General features: G+C 35.5%; 1 protein-coding gene across 2 annotated transcripts; it reads left to right on the forward strand.

Annotated features, from left to right (window-relative positions):
- On the forward strand, nucleotides 1-20,839 carry LOC138122927 (influenza virus NS1A-binding protein-like). Of its 2 annotated transcripts, XM_069037332.1 has the most exons (10): nucleotides 1-137; nucleotides 402-430; nucleotides 14,558-14,709; nucleotides 15,293-15,496; nucleotides 17,911-18,087; nucleotides 18,140-18,648; nucleotides 18,705-18,862; nucleotides 18,923-19,297; nucleotides 19,388-19,732; nucleotides 19,825-20,839. In XM_069037332.1, the coding sequence occupies exons 2-10, from the start codon at nucleotides 409-411 to the stop codon at nucleotides 20,046-20,048; spliced, it is 2,166 nt and encodes a 721-aa protein (XP_068893433.1). In that variant the 5' UTR covers nucleotides 1-137; nucleotides 402-408; the 3' UTR covers nucleotides 20,049-20,839. The 2 variants fall into 2 exon arrangements, with proteins under 2 accessions (XP_068893433.1, XP_068893434.1); XM_069037333.1 differs by lacking the exons at nucleotides 1-137; nucleotides 402-430 and having other exon boundaries at nucleotides 14,566-14,905.
- The last annotated feature ends 81 nt before the right edge of the window (nucleotides 20,840-20,920 follow it).

Genomic DNA, 20,920 nt, shown 5'->3' on the forward strand with positions numbered 1-20,920 from the left:
CCCCTGTCATCCTGTTGTTTCTAATATGGCAGTTGAATGCAGCGGTCACGTTTCTTATGTTATAGTGTCAATTTCTAATAGGCAGAGTACATAACAACAGATTGTAACAGTTCGACATCAACTAGAACATTTCCATTGTAAGTATTTACCAATCGCATCCCATCATAATTTGCCATCGTCACATTTCCATCGAAGACCAGACGGTCTGACTTCGCACTCACATGTTTCTTGCAAAAGCCGCGAAAGCCGTGACTCATTCCGGGAAATGGTCCGATCGGAGCGATTAGGGCCCCTGGGGGCCCCCGCTCGCGTAATTTGTCACGAAAGCGTCGCTATCACAGTGGCACTTATATTACTCATTGTTGTGCAAGATGGTAATTTTGATTGTTCTTTGATTGCAGAAGAGAGATGTCGACGTCGGTAGTTAACGGTGAGTTTGAACCTAATTAGATGCAGTGCGAGTGATTTATTTTTAAGCGGTCGGATATTTTTATCTAATTGTTTTAAAAGCTTCACCTAAATCTGTAGACGTAAACATAAACAAGCTGCGTTACGCACCAACCACGTAAGATAACATGCTGATAATCGCAGGAATACGGAATGGGGTTCAGGAGGGAAACGGCGCGAATTGGCACGAAAATTTACCTTATCAGTCGTTATCAGTGGTTTTTTTTACAATTAGTGAACATTGATTTAATATCAGATCAATAGCTTTCTCGCAAATTCTTATAAACCAGATGATTATTTATCTTCTATTATCAAAAGAACACATGGTGATTACATTTTTGAGGGGGCTTAACAACTATTTCACCACAGGAAGTAAAGTGTATTTTTTAAAAATCTAAACAGCGTGAGAATGAAAATACTCTTTTTTTGGTCTTGACTGGTGTTAGAAAATTTGGATTATTTGTAAATTTGTACATTAAAAAAATTAGACAATGAAACTTTTATTGATCAATTGAAGTTTTTTAAAGACGGACTTGTGCGGCCCCGGAGAGGCTAAGAATTTCTTTAGAGACCTTCAGAATTGTCATCGACGCTAAATAATGTCTCTAGAATTCTCTCGAACCCGCCGAGAGGAGATTGAGATTAATTTTATCGGACTGGTTTCCAAAATGCATTTCTCCAGAAACTGAATGGAATTTTAATTGTTAGAAATGTGTACTTTTTATTCCACTGTTTAAAATAACTTAACAGTAGAAATGGATAAATGATCAAAATAAAAAATATTTTTTGACGTAAACGACTGTTATGTCAAAACTTTCTTACAAGGAATAAGCGAGACTCGCTCGCTACAAGGAAATAGATTGTGGTAACGAGAAATCCATGATAAGAAATATCCATTAATGCGAGTTATTTATTGCCCGGCTAGATTCAAAGGTGATTGCTTTAATATTTAAATAATGCAAGTGGTAGGTACATACGTATTTCGTTTTTTTTAACAAACAAAAATTTGACTGTGTTGCTGTCGTGCAAACGGAAAGGTGGGATCTCTTTGAATTGTTGCCAATTACGTTTTTTGTGTAATGTGTTTGTTTTCGAGGTAGGTAGTCAACTGTTCAAAAGAAAATTTCCGTCAATTTAAAATCGTAACAATTTGTTGTGTCATCGGAGATATAATTGACCGTAAATGGGAAACTGTTGGACAATAAATTGTTATCGAGTAAAGTAGGTATGTGAGCGATATGTGGTTGTCATCGCCGAGGGTGAATCCTAGTCAAAAGTTAATAGTCAGAAATAGCTTCGTTAATGGTCCATTATGATGATGTTTAATGAGCGAGGCTCGTTTAGAGACTTCGCGAAAATAAATTCGGTCATAAATCATGGAAAGTAAATTGCGAGGATTCCGAAAGCGTTTGTGTTATTTGCAGAATGCGGAAATTGGGATCGGTTGGAGACAGTAAAATTTTAGTGTTGTTTAAGTGGTGAAAGAACTAATTCGAGAATTTCTTTTGTTGTACCGATGGCCGCGGATTATTTATGTACACTTGTGGAGTTTTATTAGTGACAAAAACTTCCAACCATTACTTAATTAAAGTCATTTTTCACTATTGGTCACTTTAAGTACATATACATATGTATAGACGGTGGAATGTTTTGTATTTTTTTCTAAGCTCTTGAATACCTGAATCTGTGGGACATCCTACCTGGGTAATTTTTTTAGAATGGATATTTAGGATAGGAATTTTGTACCTGCGTATAGATTAGGTAAAATTGTGAGGATCTTTAAAAAAAAACGGGAATAATTGGAAATTGAGATTAATGTACAGCGATGTACGGTGTATCTCATACTTAAGATAAAAGGCAGTCCGATATTTTAGGTTTTTTAGACGTAAAAATTTGAATTTTAACACGATCGTAGAACTTCATGGGTTGCATTTTTTGAAGTTTGTATGTATGTACAGCGTGGGGCTTCGTAACGCGCACGCGAGAAATCGTGACTTCTAATTAAATAAAATTGTCAAAATTTTTCACTCTTACGTGGCTATTGGTAAGGTACGGTCGGTGGACAAATAAAACTGGGACACTTAAAATTTAATCAATGTAAATCAGACCATTGAATTGTCAGTATATTTGTCACTTTCTACATAATATGTCATACCAAAGTTAACCTATTTGTGATAAAGTCGTAATTAAACGATGCAAATTTGTAAATTTTGACTTATGTGATTGTCATTTTTGTCCCAGTTTTATTTGTCCATCGACTGTACATTTAATAATTTTTTGATAATTTTTCACTTACAAAGCCAAAAAAAAAAATGTAAATTTCAACCAAAAAGTCAAATTCTGCTACTTGTGCTGTTGTAAATTTAGGTGACAATGGGAATTGTCAATTTTATGGCAAAGCTGTAAATAAGAGGCTCAAAACGTTCGGCTAGCAGTGAATGATCCTTTTCTTGGCAAATTATACCATTTGGACCATAAATCACGCGTCTGGTTTGCGTTTAAATAAAAAAGCGAATTATTTAGCTAACCAAGTCAAAATTTGTAATTGTACCACCAGGGTTTGATGCGCTAGCAGGGACAGATTCAGTTAGCCCAAAAACTTTATAGGTAAATTAACAGTTAATATCAGAAAACTAACAAAACTGTTACGGCCTTATTTATTAACAAAAAAAAATAATAAAAAATCCTCAAATATACCGTATCAATAATTAGTTAGGTATAAAAAATTTCGACAATTTTATTTAATTGGAAGTGGTGATTTCTCGCGTGCGCGTATACGACGCCCGACCCTTAATTCAAATATAAGTTGCAAATTAATAGGACCAATTTTCGACATTTGGCTTGGCGTTGGTGATGTCGCTAGAAGTTATTATAAAGAGTTGTTCAGAATTCAATTTAAAGCCGTTGTACCTACTGAGTTTCAACCAAAAATTCGCATTATGATTTTTTTTTTTTTTTTTTGTAATACATATTCAATTGTTCATTGAAAATCGGTACATGAAGTTAGAATTGGATTCTGAACAACTTTTTCTAATAACTTGTGATATTTCTATCACGAAGCAACATGTTGAGAACTGGCTGTATTTGCGAAGTCACAGGCGGCCGTTTATCCGTCTTGCTTTGCTTATGAAGTAAAAGAGTAGCTCCAATCTGATACGCAATGTTTTGACTGAAAAAAGTGTAACTATGATTGAATACCGGGTGTCCCATCACTTGTGTCAAGTAGGAAAATGACTAAAACTAAATTATATTTTTCTATTTTGCACCTATAACACAGTCAGCATAACACAAACGGGTTTCGAAAAGGAGCTCTTTTCGATACGCGTTTCAGGAACATTTACTTAAATTTTTAATGTTGGCAGTGACTTATAGTGAGTTGTTGCTAGGTAATCACTGCACTTCAGGACACTTTAAATTCAAAACTTACAATTGTTCGTCTATTTACGAGCGTTACCAACCTTTATATTTGCCAAATTTAATTTTCCTAGCATTATGTTTTGAACTTTTTTTAAAATTTAAGGGGCCAAATAGAAAAAATATTGTATTATAAGCCACTTTGTCGCACTTGTTTGTTTATAGCACTCGTCGCTGCGCTCCTCGTGCTCTAAAAAACGCGTGCGACAAAATGGTGTCTTATGAAACTCGTATAATAAATTACTATTATATGAAGGCATTATAGATGTATAAATACTGTTAACCGCCACAAAAATTGGGTATTACTTTTTTGTTAAAACTATGTAATTACCTAGGTCCAGCAAGCAAAAAACTATCACTTTAAAAATTAAATTTTGTTCGTTGCAGTTCAAATTTAGTATACGTTATGAAAAAGTTATAGAGAAATAAAATCCTCTTAAAGTATTCCCTTGTATCACAATTTTCCAGCTGACACAATATTGACAATTGACATTTCTCACGTTTACGCACCTCGCGTAAAACCTACATTTCCTGCTTCGAAAATATTGCAAAACTGTAAATTACACCCTTTGAAATTGACTAATTTGGTTAATGGTTCTTGTTTTTTGGTTGGGATTTTTTCGCAACTTTGTGATAGTTCTGGATTGTATCCAGAATTCGTATTTACGTTCAAAAATGTTTTCCCGGATTTACTTCTTAGTGAGTGGTACCTACTTAACATCTTAAATATAATAAAATAAAGAACGTTCGTGAGAAAATGTCGCAGTCCTTGAAGGTCGAAGGACAATCAATGAATTGCGTAGTTTTCTACATTCTAGATTTATTGCAAGGTCATCTTGTCTCGAAATTGATATTCTATCGTTTATTTCGGAAACACGAGTCGTACCAGACGCAAATATCGATTCCGGCGATAGGGACGAAGAGGAAGGCGTACCTAGATTTGACCGGTGCATCTGAAGGTCAATAAATATCGTCCGTTTTTAGATGCAAACAGAACGAAATGACGAATTTGAAAAATAATTAACATTCGAGTGGATCAAGGACAAGAAAACTAAAGAGGTGAAAATAATTCCAGGAGAAATTTTTATCATAAGGAAAAGACAAAGTTTAACCGAGGGGGCGCCAATATGTGTGTGCGTTTACATACATGGAATTAGCATAAATGATTGATAAAGATCGATTCTTATTGTGAACTAACCGGCACTTTTTTCTTGAAGCATTAGTAAAGCTTCATTTATTACCGTAGGCGAATGTTGCTGTTAGTCCCTATCGGTGGTCGTATGTTAATCGTGGTTGGTTTACTGAAGGTGAGACCATTAAATTCATGTAAAATTCTAATTAATTCAAAAGTAGCGACGTAGAGTGATAAACAACTGTTTGTTAATAATAATTTTACTTGTGGATTTGGTGACTCATGGTAGGTATAGACTCAAAAAATATTTTTCAAATCAAAAGAAGTGTCAGCGAGATCACTAGCAACTACTCAACTTTTAAGCTCTCAAAACAAAACTTGGCACAGTTATTATAAAGGCAAGGTGCGACATTTTAACATACCAGACGATTTTTTTCAAACTTCCAGTTTCTCTGGAAATGACAGTAATTTTTGATTTCTAAATGAAACGCCTAAATTTTGCATTGAATAGTAAAAGCTGTCTGTTGAATTAGGTCAGGTCAGGTCATGTCATGTCATGTCAGAATAAAAATCTCTACTTGCTTAAAAAAAAGTATGTGTGTGTTTTCGCATTTGAAAAAAAATATTTTGACAGTTTAGCCTTAAGGCCTTTGGAGCTATACGTGAATTTAGTAGGCCATTTTGTAGCCTATTATTCACAACCATTTAATTTACCGGCAACATTACTAAAAAATGTTGCAGGCAACATGTTGCCAATTGTAGCTTTGGTGTAAGGTCGCCTTAAGGCCGCCTTAAGGAGGAAGAGCAATTGCTTGTGAGCCTCGTGGCACAAAATAAGCATAATAAGCTATCGTTAAAAATAAAAGAATAAAAATAAAATAAAAAATAAAAACAGTTTTACTGGCTGTAGACTCGCGTACACTATAAAAGTGTCATAAATATCAATAATTATGCTTTGCTCATGGTTTTACTGTTTTAATAAAAAAAATTCAATAAATCGCCAATTTCACTTTTGACGTTAATCATCAAATGTCGATTAATTCATAGTATTATCATCGTATGATTAGGTTAATCAAGATAGATTGAAAAACGGTAACATTGTGTTAATTACAAATTAAACCTTACTCAAAAATTAATCAACAATTGAAAAACCGGGCCTAAGGGGCAGTTTATAGAAAGAGAATTAAATATTTAATTCGAATTAAATTTTAATGCGCCATTAATCCATGAATCCGAAACTTCGATTGGTTCAATCTGATCTCGTGTTCAGTTAATCTCGCAATTGATTACGATTAACGTAATTTTGTTTCTGTAAACTGGCCCTAAGTTTCATAATTTGATTATTGTAATTATTAATTCTTACGTTCATGAAATGTATTCGTGAAAATTTATTTTGCGTCAAAATGACAATATAAACATGTTATGTGATTGTGATTGCAATTCAGTGTTACATTTTTCTTTTCTATTTCGCTAACATATGGAGTCAGTTAAGGGTAGATTTTTTGAGGTTAGCGGAATCAATTCCCCATTGAAAATCCGAGCTTTGTTACGGCCGTAATAAGCGAAGCGCAGTTCAGATTTAGTAGGCCATGAGAATAAGTACTGGTGGCGACATTTATCGCTACTATTGTAGCGTATAGTATAATTCAGAATAAGTGACATCGCGGTAGGCGTTGATTCTCTAAAGTGAGCTTTATGTTATGTCAAAAAATTTAGTAAACATGTAAAACCGTCATTACTTTATTCTGAGGTTATGCGTTACATAATTTTGACATGGTTTTCACCCACAGCAGAGATAACCCCCAGACAAATATAGTTATTTATGGTATAAGTGGGTTATTTAAGATATTACCCACGAGAGGTATTTGTAACCTACGAGGGCTTGCCCGAGTAGGTTATTACCTCGAGTGGGTAGTACTTAATAACCCACGTATGCCATACAACGTTTTATCCAATATTCCAAAATTTTTAGATAATGACATTATTGATGAAATTCTGCTCCCGATGGGTTATGAACGTTAATAACCCACGGTGCTAATGGCAACGTGGGTTATGTATGTTATAACCCACGGTGCAAATGGCAACGTGGGTTAAAACAACAGACTAGTTATAGCCCAGTTTACTCAATTAAAACTAACTAGTAAAACACGATATTACTATTGAATGTTGGATAAATACACTTTTCATAAATGAAAGAAGGAAATTCCAAATACTTATAACAAGAAAATAAACACAAAACGATTCCAATGATAATATCAAGGCCAAATTAAAAGCGAAGATTACCAACAGCATCGAAACTAGGGTATTATTAGCAAGGGTCTTGCTGCCAACGTAAATTTGAATTTCCAACGCCTACCGCGATGCCACTTATTCTGAATTATAATATACGATTTTTATCTCCCCGATTAAATAATAAATGTAATACATAGTTAATTGTAGTCTGCCACAATGCTAGTTGACACAGGTGGCGACATTACCACCCTAAAAAGACATGGAGGATGGAAGTCGACGGAAGTCGCTGAGGGCGACATTGATAATTCATTGAATAACAGATTAAATGTATCTGATAAAATAATGACACATATTATTGAACCTCCAATGCTCCAAATGTAAACTTTCATAATACATATTACATACTATACATTTTATTAATAAAGAACAACATAATCGAAATAATGTCTAAAATTTAGAATTAATTTATCCACAGGCGTAGAAAAAGTATAGTCTGCAACACGTTTGGAATGGCATATTCAACACTCCACTCGTGTGGAATATGTCTCATTTCAAATTTCTTGCAGAATATACTATTCTGTATTTTCCTTGCGCTGTTTTCGGAAGATGTGTTAGGTGTATCTCCAGCATGTTTCCGGCTTCTTTTCCTTTCTTATTTTCATTTTATTTTCTATGTTTCCCTTCTGCCTTTTGTTTCTTACCTTGTTTTCTAGACACTCGTTTCTGTTTGCTGCATTTCTGCCTAAAACACGAACGTCTTTGAGAAATTTGACACTGACAATACAAATTTGTGACATTTCTCAGTCTTTTGTTTCCGCCATCAAATATGAAAATATCTCTACGTAGCGTTTCCTCAATGAAGAATACAAAAGTGAGCGCAGGGTGCTTGCTTACTCTTTTTTTTTTTTTTTGAAGAAATTGTAATTGTGTATATGGCCTATATCATACGACTAATAATGAAAATTCTAAAAATTGTTGCCATGGAGAATAGATTCACTTTTTTTAATTGATTTTGCGTTTGGAAATACAGTACATTATGTACATCTATTTCTCTGTAGAATTCGATTTTTTTCTCTTCTAAGTTTAACGTAATTGTATGTAATTCCAATTTTTATGGTTGTAAATATTTATTATTTTACGTACTTTAAACGCGAACTATCTTAATTTTCCATTAAGTATGTTTTGCGTCATCAACATACAAGAATTTAATATCGTCATAAATTGGCCTATTATTTACGAATAAAGTTTTGTCCATTTGCAAATTATTTCAACAGTATAACAATTGAAACAAATATTTTCTTAGAAGCCCTGTTAATTCAGGAATCTAGTCTTTAAATATGGTGAGATAATGGTCGAGAGTATTTGCAGAATGTTGATATTAGGACGAGGGGATAAGAATTCGGAATAATTAATATTAATTTAATATTCAATAACATCCATCCGTCAGTTTTATCTATGTTGTCGATTGTTTGCAGAATATAAGTAAAATATACAAGTAGTGTGTTCTTCAATTACGTGTTTATTTACTTGCAGATCTTCTTTGGGAAGAGAAAAACTACAATTTTTTCACGAATTAACGCCAATTCACAAATTTTTCGAATAATCACTTACGTCACCAATAGTGGTTTCTAGTCACATGCAACTTGAAGGTTAATCTAATAGTCAAATAGAGGCGATGTTTCGTAAGTCGGCTTAACCAGATTAAATTCAGTCTAATTTACACCGAATAGAATCTGTAAATTTTCCTTATCCGGTTTGATACGTACCAGGCATAATTTTTTTAATTGGTATACGTCGATCTCGAGCCACGTGTTGACGTTAATTAATTGAAGTGTCATTTCCACGAAAAATCGATAATCCGCACTATTCTTGCAGGAGGTGGTGATGAATTAGGTTGTTTCTTTAGTGACGACCTTAGCGTAGTAACCCCCGCGAAACGGGTGACCAATTTTTCTAATGGCCTCGTCGCCGTGAAAGCATGACGCTGGTTTAGGTCAAAAAATAAAGTCGTAACAAGTGACACAATGTCGGCTTGACACAAATTATTTGATGTTTAATCAAAAATTATTCTTGGCTTAAAAGGGACAGTTTTACCTAGATAATTCCACCGATGAAGTCACCGAGTAGTATTTAAAAAAAGGGAAGCTCAAGGTCACTTGTCGGCCATTTGCCAAATAAGCAAAACATAAACAGCCCGTTGGTAGAGTACTTTCAAATTGAGAAGTACATGGGCGGTCCTATGATTTATGTGGTAGTCCGTGAGGCTGGACACCACGTGATGTGTACTTTTCCCGGTAATTGTTCACTTTAACTACTTCTGGAATTTTCGCGTTTTTTCTGGCTAGACACCCTCAGAGCGTCCTCCTAGATCGTTTCCCACCATTCAAACCTTGTGCAAATGCCTTTTTTTCTCTCTTGTTGTGTTTCAAGGTCGCGTCAAGGTCGCGCCAATGTCTTAGTATAATTAAAGGGTAAGGAAAATTCATTTGCACAAGGTTTGAATGGTGGGAAACGATCTAGGAGGACGCCCTGAGTTTTAAATTGGAGAAATAAATGACAGATCGGACAAATCTCAGACCGTTATCCACTCAAAGTATAATACGTTTAATCTCAAACTCTTACATTGTCTTGCGAATTGCGTGAAAAATACGTAATTGAAATATTATCTATTGACACGTAACAGAATTTATCTAAGTTGCAACAGGCTAAATGTACGAGTATGTTACTGATACGAACGCCAGGAAGTGTTTGCATTTTGATAGTTATTAAATTCAATATAAGAATAAAAACGGGTCAATATTTTCGTAAATCAAATAAATTCGATAACACTTCAGTCGATGTAACGAACGATGAAGGATTGTCGTCGACATGCTAGACCAGTTTTTAATCTTTTATTACCATGAATTTTTAATGTACGATAAAAAATGTATCGCTTGAAAACAACGACCTTCGGTTTAAAAAACAAAATAATACGTACAAATAATAATAATTAGTAAATTGGTAGTTGATGATATTAATCGATTGAATTTTACCATGTTGCACCTACTTTTTGAATACAGGTGTTACCGCTACCTACACAAATATGTAATTGTGATTTTTTATTCGTTCAGGTCACAACGGAATATTGTGCAAAGAGAATTGCAAATGAAAATTTTTGATGGATTAAGTGCGACTTGGAAATCGAATTGATGATGTTTTAACGTGTTTTTGTAGGACGGGAGAACGTACAAAGAACGTGATGACAGTTTTGTCAAAACTTTGGTCTGGATCTGCCACGGATTTTTACTCGAGGCAAACTGTCATTATGCAAATGTGACGTGAACGGGTTGCAAGATCCGTTACTGCCAACTCTTGCAAATTGACAGATGTGGAGCACCGTCACTCGAACATAATCGGGGTGAACACAATTCGAAAGTATAATGGTGTTTTTAAGGTACACCGAAAATAAAATGGCTGATGAACAGGACGCTTTTTGTGTAATCAATAAAATTGGGCATTGCTTTCGCTTTCATGTCGCGGGGTCATTACGGTAACTTTGTTACCGAATGAATAAATGTGAATTCCGTCACGAAAATGAAAATAACACTGGAATAAATAAACATAAACAACAATAAATGTACCACCTCGTTTTATGCCTCTTCCGATGGTTTTGATTTTTGTGTCGCTGTGGCCTTTCAAATTACTGTTGAGCTTGAATCAATTCTATCGTGTTAGAGTATAAGGAACCGGTTTTGAAATCGAATTTAAATAGATTATAATGTAAGCAGACTTAAAATTAAACTTTAATTAAGAGTAGTAGCCACAAGTGAAGCTGATTAATTAATGATGTCCAGTTCTTAGGAGTCACAACTTTTTTAAATGTTTTTTTCAAGTAAAGGCCTCTTCTTCAGTTTGTCTATTAGAAAGAGTACATACATACTTATATTTGACTTGCGTACAAGTCACTTAGGCCCGGTTGTATAAAGCGATGTCAAGTTCTTGTTAAAGTTAACATAATGTCAAGCGATCTGATTGGAGGATATTTAACATTGGATTTAAATCAGCCAATCAAATGGGCGGATTTCCGACTTGACGCTTTCTTAGCTGACACGATGTTAACTAATCTTAAGATAACTTATAGGATGTTATAGCGTATAACTACATGGTGACTGCTCCCTATATTTACATTTTTATTGTTTGTTGCATTTGGTTGTTTTTCATTTCGTTTTAGAATTATAGTAACGTATTTGGACAGTCTTTCGTTAAAACCCCAAATGCCGATCGCAATTTGTCGGATAAACTTGGATAGAAATAACACTTAAATTCAGATTGTATGATTTCTTAAAATTATCTTTATTGGTAGTCCTCACCTAGAATTTATGGAATATTGCGCCGTTGTTTTTTTTCTGTGTCAACAATTGCGTGGTTTATTTCTTTACATAGACATAAAATTGTATTCGTATGTATTTACTCAAAGACCTTTTAATTATGTTCTTTATGTTTAGTAGAATTTTAAGAATTTTGCTTAACAATTTGATGTATTTCTTTTTTTATCAAAATTAAATGATAAAATAGAGATTTAGGTTAGAGCATTGCGTCACATTTTGTGATGTAAACATTAGTTAACTCGATTAAGGTAGGTAATGTTGACTCAAGTTGCAAAAAACCACTTGTCATTTGCAACAGCATTTTTTTCATATTTTTGAATCAGATAAGGGCAGAAAGGGATCAGAAAATCATAGTTTGGGTTGAATATTTTCCATATAAGTACAGTTTTAAAGTAATTTCAAATGACTAATGCCATAAAAATGCTGTTGCAAATGCAAAGTGGTTTTTTGCAACTTGAGTCAACTTTAGACACATTTATAGGTCAGTTTCTACATTAAAGAGATAAGAACAAAATGAGATAACATAATGAAAAGACGTGAAGCTGAATACATATTTTAACCCATAATTTGTTTTTTCTATAATTGATTCAAAACATTGAAATTCACGCATGAAGTGAGTCATTTTTTTACGTGTATTTTTTGCATTGTTAGTAAGATCGACCATACAAAACAGTCGCACACTACTATTTCTGTTTTTCACTTCACGCACTGTTTTTTATTAGTTACCTAGCAACATGGTCACTGCATTGAAACTTCAGAGTTCCTTCAAAAATTTGAATTTTTAATTTCAATTTTTTGAATCAATTATAGAATAGTATATTATACACCAAGGTGAAGAAGTTCATGGTTATAGCCAGAGCGCCAAGATTAGAGCCCTAGGCGTGCCGAGGGTTCTAAGGCGCGAAGGCTATAAGGGACTTCTTCACCGTGGTTTATATACTATTTTTTTCACTCCTAGATACGTTAAAACCCTTTCTGAAAATAATTATTAATCAAATTATTTTGTCTGATGCGACGATCCGAGTTCTCATTTTTCAACGGTTGCTATGAAAATCGTCTACGTTAACCAATGAAATCAACGAAAATCTTTAGTTGCTAAGTGACGGCTGTTCATTATGACCTTGGTTAATAATGAAAATTATTATTAACCTAGGGAGAGATATTCTACTTCTGGGGTCGGTTCGAGAGTCAATAATGACGCCTTCACTAGTAGTGAAAAAAACAATTTTGTAAACATTTGATTGAAAAATGAGCCAGTAGTTCAAAGGATTCTCAAAGAAATTGCACCCAAAATATGTGTTACGCAAGACCACCAGACTAAACCTATTTTTCGTTACGGTTCAATCTGGTAAATACCTGATATTCCTGAAATTAAGTTCGCTGATTGTTGAATTTTACTGATCATCAGATACGTATTATCTAAATTGCCAAATTCCGATAAAAATTGTTACTTTTTCCATTATAGCGATATATTTTCTTTCAATATTCAAACTTTGACCAGTTTTTTTTTTCAATGGTAAAACAAAACATTGCAATATTCATATTTCTCAAAGGTAATCTTCCTATTTTGTTTGTAATTTTTGTCAGACACGTTTTATAATTCAATAAAAACAAGGACTGCTTTCGTTAAACTAGCTATCGATTTAGGATCACTCTCCAAGTGATCAATTAGAGCATGGAAAGACAATTCTTTACTCCAGATATTCGATTCCTTATCCACGCACCTTGGGTTTTTTTTGCAAAGATACATCAGTTGTGATTTCTTTGTTTAAAATTAGATTAGTTATTACTAGGGGGCGAAAAATGGGATGCAATGTGCACTATACTATAACACGGTAAAGAAAATTTAGAAACAGTTGGCCATCAAAAATAAAGTCGATTCGTAGATTGACTCGTACAAGTTAAATTGTCAGAAGAAAAAGACTTGATATCTATTAATAGATTTCCACTACCGCCAGCAGCGCCACCTATTGGCGATACTAGTCTCACTCATGTTATGAAGCTTGCGGCACATTCAACAAAGCCACCAACGCCTACTACGATGGTACAATTATTTAATAATGACCCTGTAGTAATTTATTATACAAGTTTTATAAGACACCATTTTATCGCACGCGTTTTTTAGAGCATGACGAGCGCAGCGAGAGCGAGTGTAATACAATATTTTTTCTATTTTGCCCCTATTTTAAATTTTAAAAAAGTTCAAAACAATGCTGGGAAGATTATATTTAGCAAATACTAGACTAATCTCAAGGAAATATGCTTTAAAACAAGGAAACCGCATTGGTGTACATTTTATAAAATATTTGGCAAATACTAGACTAACCTCAAGGAAATATGTATGCTTTAAAACAAGGAAACCGCATTGGTGTAAATTTTATAAAGTATGATATACAAGGGTGTACTTTTAAATTTTACCAACGAGGTTGTGGGACAACCTAGAAGACTAAAAGCAATTAAAAAAAATTGTACCTCAAAAATTAAATGTCATTTTATTTTTTGACATAGCATTTTTTAAATATTTTTTCCGAGTTCTACTTGAAGCCAGTAGCTCGTGGTTAAAATTTTGCCGTGCATTCCAAGGACATCCTGTATATGTACTTTTTTTTTCTAATTTGAAATGATTTTCCACAATGTATATTATTTTCAACTGTCATTTAATGTTTGTTAACGATAACAAGATGGCATTGTAAAAGAAATCTGCCAAGGAAGATTTGCTTAGGAGGCGGCCAGATCATCATCCGCTTCTTGATTATTTTTTACATTGTTATCTCCCGGCCGAGTGCCGAATACGGAATCGTTATGCAACTCCCTCGGGCGAATGATTAATTTAGCGTCTATTTCCACCTTGAATCTCTCGCAACCATGTGGTAGGTCATCGGACCCGATCGATTTCGTGCAGTCTGCGCGACCTTGGGGTTCGTCCGCCGACACCGTCACTAAAAAAGCGACTGTCGTTTTCCAGGTCATTCCACTCAGCCCGGGGAAATGAGAAACCACCCCGAGGACGAGTCCGAATTCCAGCTGGAGTTCACCGACGACATCCACAAGGCACAGCTGTTGGCCGCCCTCAACACGATGCGAAAAAACCGTCACTTTTGTGACGTCATTCTTCACGTATGTGCGCTGACTGTAGAACATCACATTTTACGGGTTTCGGTCAATCGTGTTGGCTTCAAAAAAAAAAAAAAATTGATCCGTACATCAGATTCAGTCACGATTGACCGGAGCTCATGTAAAATTGGTATTGTTTACGGTCAGTTACACTACTGGGTGCTCTCCTCTCGTCATAATTGAATTTTATTGACCAGTAGTGAGTAGCTTTTAAGTCTTTTTTCATATTAGGAGTAGTGTGAAATCGCTTATTGCCGCTAGTTCGCATTGCATTTACGATTCATAGACGCATTAAACGTTTTCTTACAGAAACGATCGTATTTTAGACCGAAGTTAGGTAAAAATTTTGCATACTAGCATCGTTTATTTTGTTTCTATTGTCGTTCTTTGTCGAAAGGACGTTTTAATGTTTTCTGTTTTACAGAACAGTAGAGAATGGGTGACGGTAATTCCTATTTTATTTCTTTGATTTTTTAAGAACCTTTTTTTTTTTTGTTCAATTTCGTAACGTTTTAATTTTAATAGTCGACTTTCGACGAGTCGTCGCTCTTGTTTCACCAGTTCTTTTTTTTTGTTGACGATCTAGGTTGGAAGTACCGAGATCCATGCACATCGAGCCGTCTTGGCCAGTGCCTCTCCTTATCTCTCGGAGCACTTCGCAAACGATCAAGCCCAAAATCGCCTAGAGAACGTCGTCACCTTCAAGCTGAACGGAGGGTTCGATAAGAATGCTCTGCAGATACTGGTGGATTATGCCTACACTGCAAAGTTGGATGTGCAGTACAATCAGGTTGGTGTTTTTTAAAGGCAAACGACTAAATTGTCTCAGGTGATTCAACTAGACTTGATCCTGATGGAAAACTTAACGCGACAAAGGAGAAGTCAAAAAATGTCCCATGTATTTAAAACGGCAGAAGGGTTTGATAGTGAAAATGTGTGAAAGGTGTACCTAGTACTGCCATAAATATTGTTACTTGTTACATATCAAAGACGAGATAGATTCTTGTGTAATATTTTTAAATTTTTTTATGATTAATAGCAAAGCAAATAGTAAAATGTTGAATCATAAATAACTTCCGTTTGCTTAGCGTCAACATTGACTATATCACAAAAACATTTACAATGAATTTTGATCCTAGCTGTAGTCATCAATTTTGGTGGTGGAATGTTACTGTTTCTCGGGAGACATATTAATTCCCTTGGCATAGGAGAAATAATTAGCACTGAAGATACAAGGCAAAGGCATTTCCCACTCTGCATAAGGCAGCATTAAAATTTGTAATATGTCGGTATAGATATATCGATCCAAAGTGCCATCGATGGGATGTCCCATTCCATGAGAGACAGCTTTGCACAAAGACGCTGCCTTGACCATGCTTAATTGTGGATGTGACATATTTGGGATTGCATCTTGTGTTGATCGGTCTCCTTACACGCCTCGTTTCATCATAAATACATATTTTGTAACCGAAATTCGTCTGAATATTTTCTTCTATTACTCAACCGTCGAGTTTAAAGTTGTACGAATGCAAGTCTGACGAAATCATTTCTCCTCGAAATGCGCGGCTTTCTAGATGAATGTCTGCTAAACAGTTTTGCTACGACTAATGTCAACTGTATTTGGACAAACCATTGTTTCTGAATTTCATCAATAATTTTAGGTGCAGATCTCGACTAACCATGCATATTGATTTTTCCCGGTCTTGCTTATTTCGGTATATTGTTCATGGCCTCTTTCGTTACAATATAAAATTATTTTCAAAACAAAATCTAGGCAGAGCAAATTATCTTAAATTATCCTACTGCTTCAATTTCTTATATGTATTTATTGCATGGATAGGTATACCCCTAGGTATGGAGAATCCTGAATGTACCGTGCGATCAAATAAAAAAAATCAGAGTAGGCGAAAATGGTGTTTTGAACCAATCAAAGCATCAGAATAGCACAATCCAGGTAACTCGTTTTTTTTTTTTTTTTTTTTTTTTTAATTGATCGCACGTTAGCAGATTGATAAACTTCACACAAATGTTTCAACCTTTTCCCACCACAAAATGTTATTTCAGTATAAAATTCAAAATATTTCTCTACTTTTGTCCCACTGCTCCTGTGTATTTCCAAATTTTACAACAGTAAAAAATCATAAATTTGATTGTTGCAAATAATGTACACATTAGTACCGGTGATATTTATATTACTTTATTTATTCACCTGAGTTGAAAATATTTAAATATTTTATTTCTGGAAAATGTTGCTCTACTTTTATTCGTCCAGTCTGTATTGAAAGACTAAGAATTTTCTTGAAATAAATTTTGTAATGTGATCAGGTTCGGACTCGAAGGAGCAATATTTAGTCGGCGAGTGACGACGAATCCACCGTATTCTGTTTTATTATTTATTCTTATTTATGTCTTTCTCCTTCAGAGCTTTTTCATACGCAAATAAAAAAGTCAAATTATTTGTTTAAAGATATTTATTTTGCCAAGGGGATTATAACATCTTTAGCTCAATTAGTTTTTTAGTTTGATTTCTTACATAATTCTCGAAAAGTTCTTATAAATCCCATCTTTATTTTAAATCCAATGAATGAACAAAAATAACTTTTATGGTACGTTACTCTAAAAATATTTATATTTTTCCATTTTTTTTTAATGGTGTTTATCGTGTATTTTCATTCAAGATAGTGAAGATAGAGAACCTTTTTTAATATTAAACGAATAGAAATACATATTTTGTTTAAACGTGGGTTAGAAGTAACAGTATAGGCGGTTTGTATTTACTTAAGCTCATCAAGTTTATTGATTCGCCATTGTTACATCGCCATTATGAATGCTACCAAGTTGATTAAATTAACATGAAGCCCAGTTTGGCATTTATTATTGAAACACAACGATTTAGTTATTTAGTTTTTTTAGATATTCAAGGTGGCTCTTGAACACTCCTTATTTATTAAAAACAGAAACAAAAGAAATCAAAAATAAATATACCTGCGTAGATAATTTCACCCAATAAAATGTCTTATTTGTGAGCTTTAAAATGCCAGTTTTGAGTAAGCTAATTAAATTTCATGATCTATTATTTAAATCTACATGTAGATAGATAGCCAATAATACACCGATTACGAAAACGACTTGACTTGAGTCACTGTGGGAGAGCATCTTTACTCCGTTTTACTTTTATTAATGTTTTCTTACTCATTTCTCCAGGTAAAAGCCGTCTTCCTCGCGGCCAACCATCTCAAAATGGACCGCGTAACCAGGATATGCGCCCAACACCTGATCAAACACCTCTCCGTCGAGAACTGCATCGAGGTCCGTTCCCTACCCGGTATCGCCAGAAACAAGGAGTTCATCCAGCAAGTGGACGTCTTCATTGCGAAAGAAGTGAGTCCTTCCGCTTTGACCCATCCACCAAATAATACCGTTTCTCCTTCAGTTCGACAAAATCTGCAAGAACAACGACGTCTTGAACCTCCGCTGTTCCAAGATCGAGGTGTTGAACCAGTCGCGCGAAGAAATGTCACTCGTCAATCAGAACTCCCTCTGTCGGTTGGTGTTGGAGTGGATCAAGCGTCAGGTGAACGAGGGCTCTCTCAGCGTGGACATGCTCTCCGACAAGATGTTCATGTTGTATCTGGCCATCGACAATTCGCTCCAGGATTGTTCCAGTTTGCCGACGGGAGACGTCAGCGACACCGAAATCGTCCAGGATTACAAGAAGATGTCGCTCAAGAACAACAATTCTAATGCGAAGTCGAAGAGGAAGTACTTGGGACAACCGTCTAAACCGCGGGTTCTCATCTACAATAGGGAAATAGGAGAGGAGCTGGAATCTGAAGGAGAGCCCGATTGGAATCTGATAGCGTCGGCGAAAGTGGGGGACCACAGTTTTCTGGCGTTGGTTACTCTGGGTGGCAAGTTGTCTACCCTCTCGATTCAGTTGAGGTACTATTTTTTTCTTGCTTTAGTGTCGGATGTTTGAAGCATCGTTCACATTTCAGATTGAACACACCTTCTACCCCTTCACCTGTTCAAACTCCAGACGCTAGCAGGCCCGCCAGTGAGGAGAAACCCGACCTGTACTGCGCCCTGGCCAATATGTCTCATCCGAGGTGTGCGGTCGGATGTGACAACTTCCTCGACACTCTCCTCGTGTGTGGTAAGTTCTTTTTGTTCCATTAACTTTTTGAATTATTTTCTAAATCAATTTCGAAACCAGGTGGATATGACAGGACTGAATGTCTCCGTTCCGTCGAACAGTACATTCCCGAAATCAACACTTGGAAGCCACTTCCTTCGATGCGCGAAAACAGAGGGCGCTTCAAGATTGCCGTTTTGAACGATAAGGTGTACGCTATAGGGGGCAGTAACGGCACTACTGAATTGGATTCGGTCGAGATGCTCGATTTAACAAAGCAGGAGAAGTGGGTCAAGATGCCAAACCTCCCTTTGGCGAGGAGCAACATGGGGGTGTGCACTCTCGACGGGTTGATTTATTGCATAGGGGGGTGGAACGGACAAGTGGGGATCAAGCAGTGTGAGGTGTTCGATCCGGTGCCGTCACAGTGGAGTCCGATCGCCTCGCTTAATACAGGTGAGTGGGGAAAATTTATTACTCGACCTAAGTGTGTCGAAGATGTTGTCTAAAGAGGGCCGACTAATCGAGATAATGTTTGGTTTGAAGGTCGATATCAAGCTGGCGTGGCAGCTTTCAACAAGCTGGTGTACGCGATCGGCGGGTGCGACGCTTGGAATTGCCTAAATTCGGTTGAAGTGTACAATCCCGAAGAGAACACCTGGACCGCGACGAAACCGATCATCACGGCGCGTCGTGGCTGCGGAGTGATCGAGTTCGACGGCAAATTGTACGTCGTGGGCGGTTCCGACGGCACTCATTCCCTCAACTCCACCGAAATCTTCGACGACAAGACTCAGAGCTGGGTGGTGGGTCCCAGCATGACCACTTCCAGAGCTAACGTAGAGGTCGCCGTGGTCGGCGACAGACTCTACGCAGTTGGCGGATTCTCAGGTAAGTCCACTTGCGATTTTGTTTTTTCGAACGAGAAGAGAACCGAGTGGTGTCGCAGATGGAAATGTGAAATGGCATTTTGTTTGTCTCAGGTAAGACCTTCCTGAACACCATCGAATACTTGGATTCCAAATCGAATGAGTGGACCACATTCATCCCAAAAGGCAGCTGTGATCTGTTACTCAGGAAATCAGGAAGTCGTCAAAATTCAAGAAGCATATCTGAAGACTCTGAACCGAAACGAAACGGGACGTCGAAACACACTGTCTGTTCGAGGCCTTCACAAGACGAATATGCAGCTGAAGAGTCGTCATAACCATATTTTTTCTATCATGTTTTAATAGAGTAATCACTGTTCTCACGCCTAATTTTAACAATGGTAAAATTGGGTCTCTCGGTATCTCATAAAGTATATAAAAATGTAATCATACTTTAAGAAAATGAAAGTATTATGAAATAATCATCTCAAGGATCATTATTGTCATGTAATTTTTTATAGTATTTATTCAATGAGACTGTATTTTTTTTTCCAAGTTCCATGAGTACAGACTAGATCGATTGGTGAAAGTGTGGCAGTGGTTCCTGAGATGGTATTACATATAAATGTTAACACCGAATTATAATATGGATAGGTTATTGTAAAATATCTGCTGTTTTTCATAAGTCTACGATAATTTGCTAGTGGTATGTATTTTTAAAATAATTTGGAGACAGACCGTTGATTTTAAATCCAAGTTGGCATTTATATACTTGTACGCGATTTTTTATATGATGAAAATAAAAGAATATATTTTAAATACTCTTTTCCACTTGCAATAACAGAAATTATATGAACATGGAACAGTTAACAATAAGATAAAGTATTAAAGACATTATTATAGAACATGATGTTATTGTATTTGATTGTATTTAAAACTATAAATAGTGATTATATTATAAAGTATAATTGTTATATCTCTAAATGTAAGTCTGCTACTTTTTGGGAGCGTGGCTTATGTGATCAGATAATATTAATTCCTTTATTGAAATGATTGCATTATTTTTGCCATATTTGTATAATTGAAGTGGTTATTGGATGAATAAATGTTTTTCTTTTATAATAAGCAATCCACGTGTTTCATTTGGGTCAACTGACATTGGGGCGTATGTATTGATGACGTCATGTCGTTAAATAACCAATAAAATTCA

The sequence above is a fragment of the Tenebrio molitor genome, chromosome 2 (assembly GCF_963966145.1).
Source record: "Tenebrio molitor chromosome 2, icTenMoli1.1, whole genome shotgun sequence".
Taxonomy (NCBI): Eukaryota; Metazoa; Arthropoda; class Insecta; order Coleoptera; family Tenebrionidae; genus Tenebrio; species Tenebrio molitor.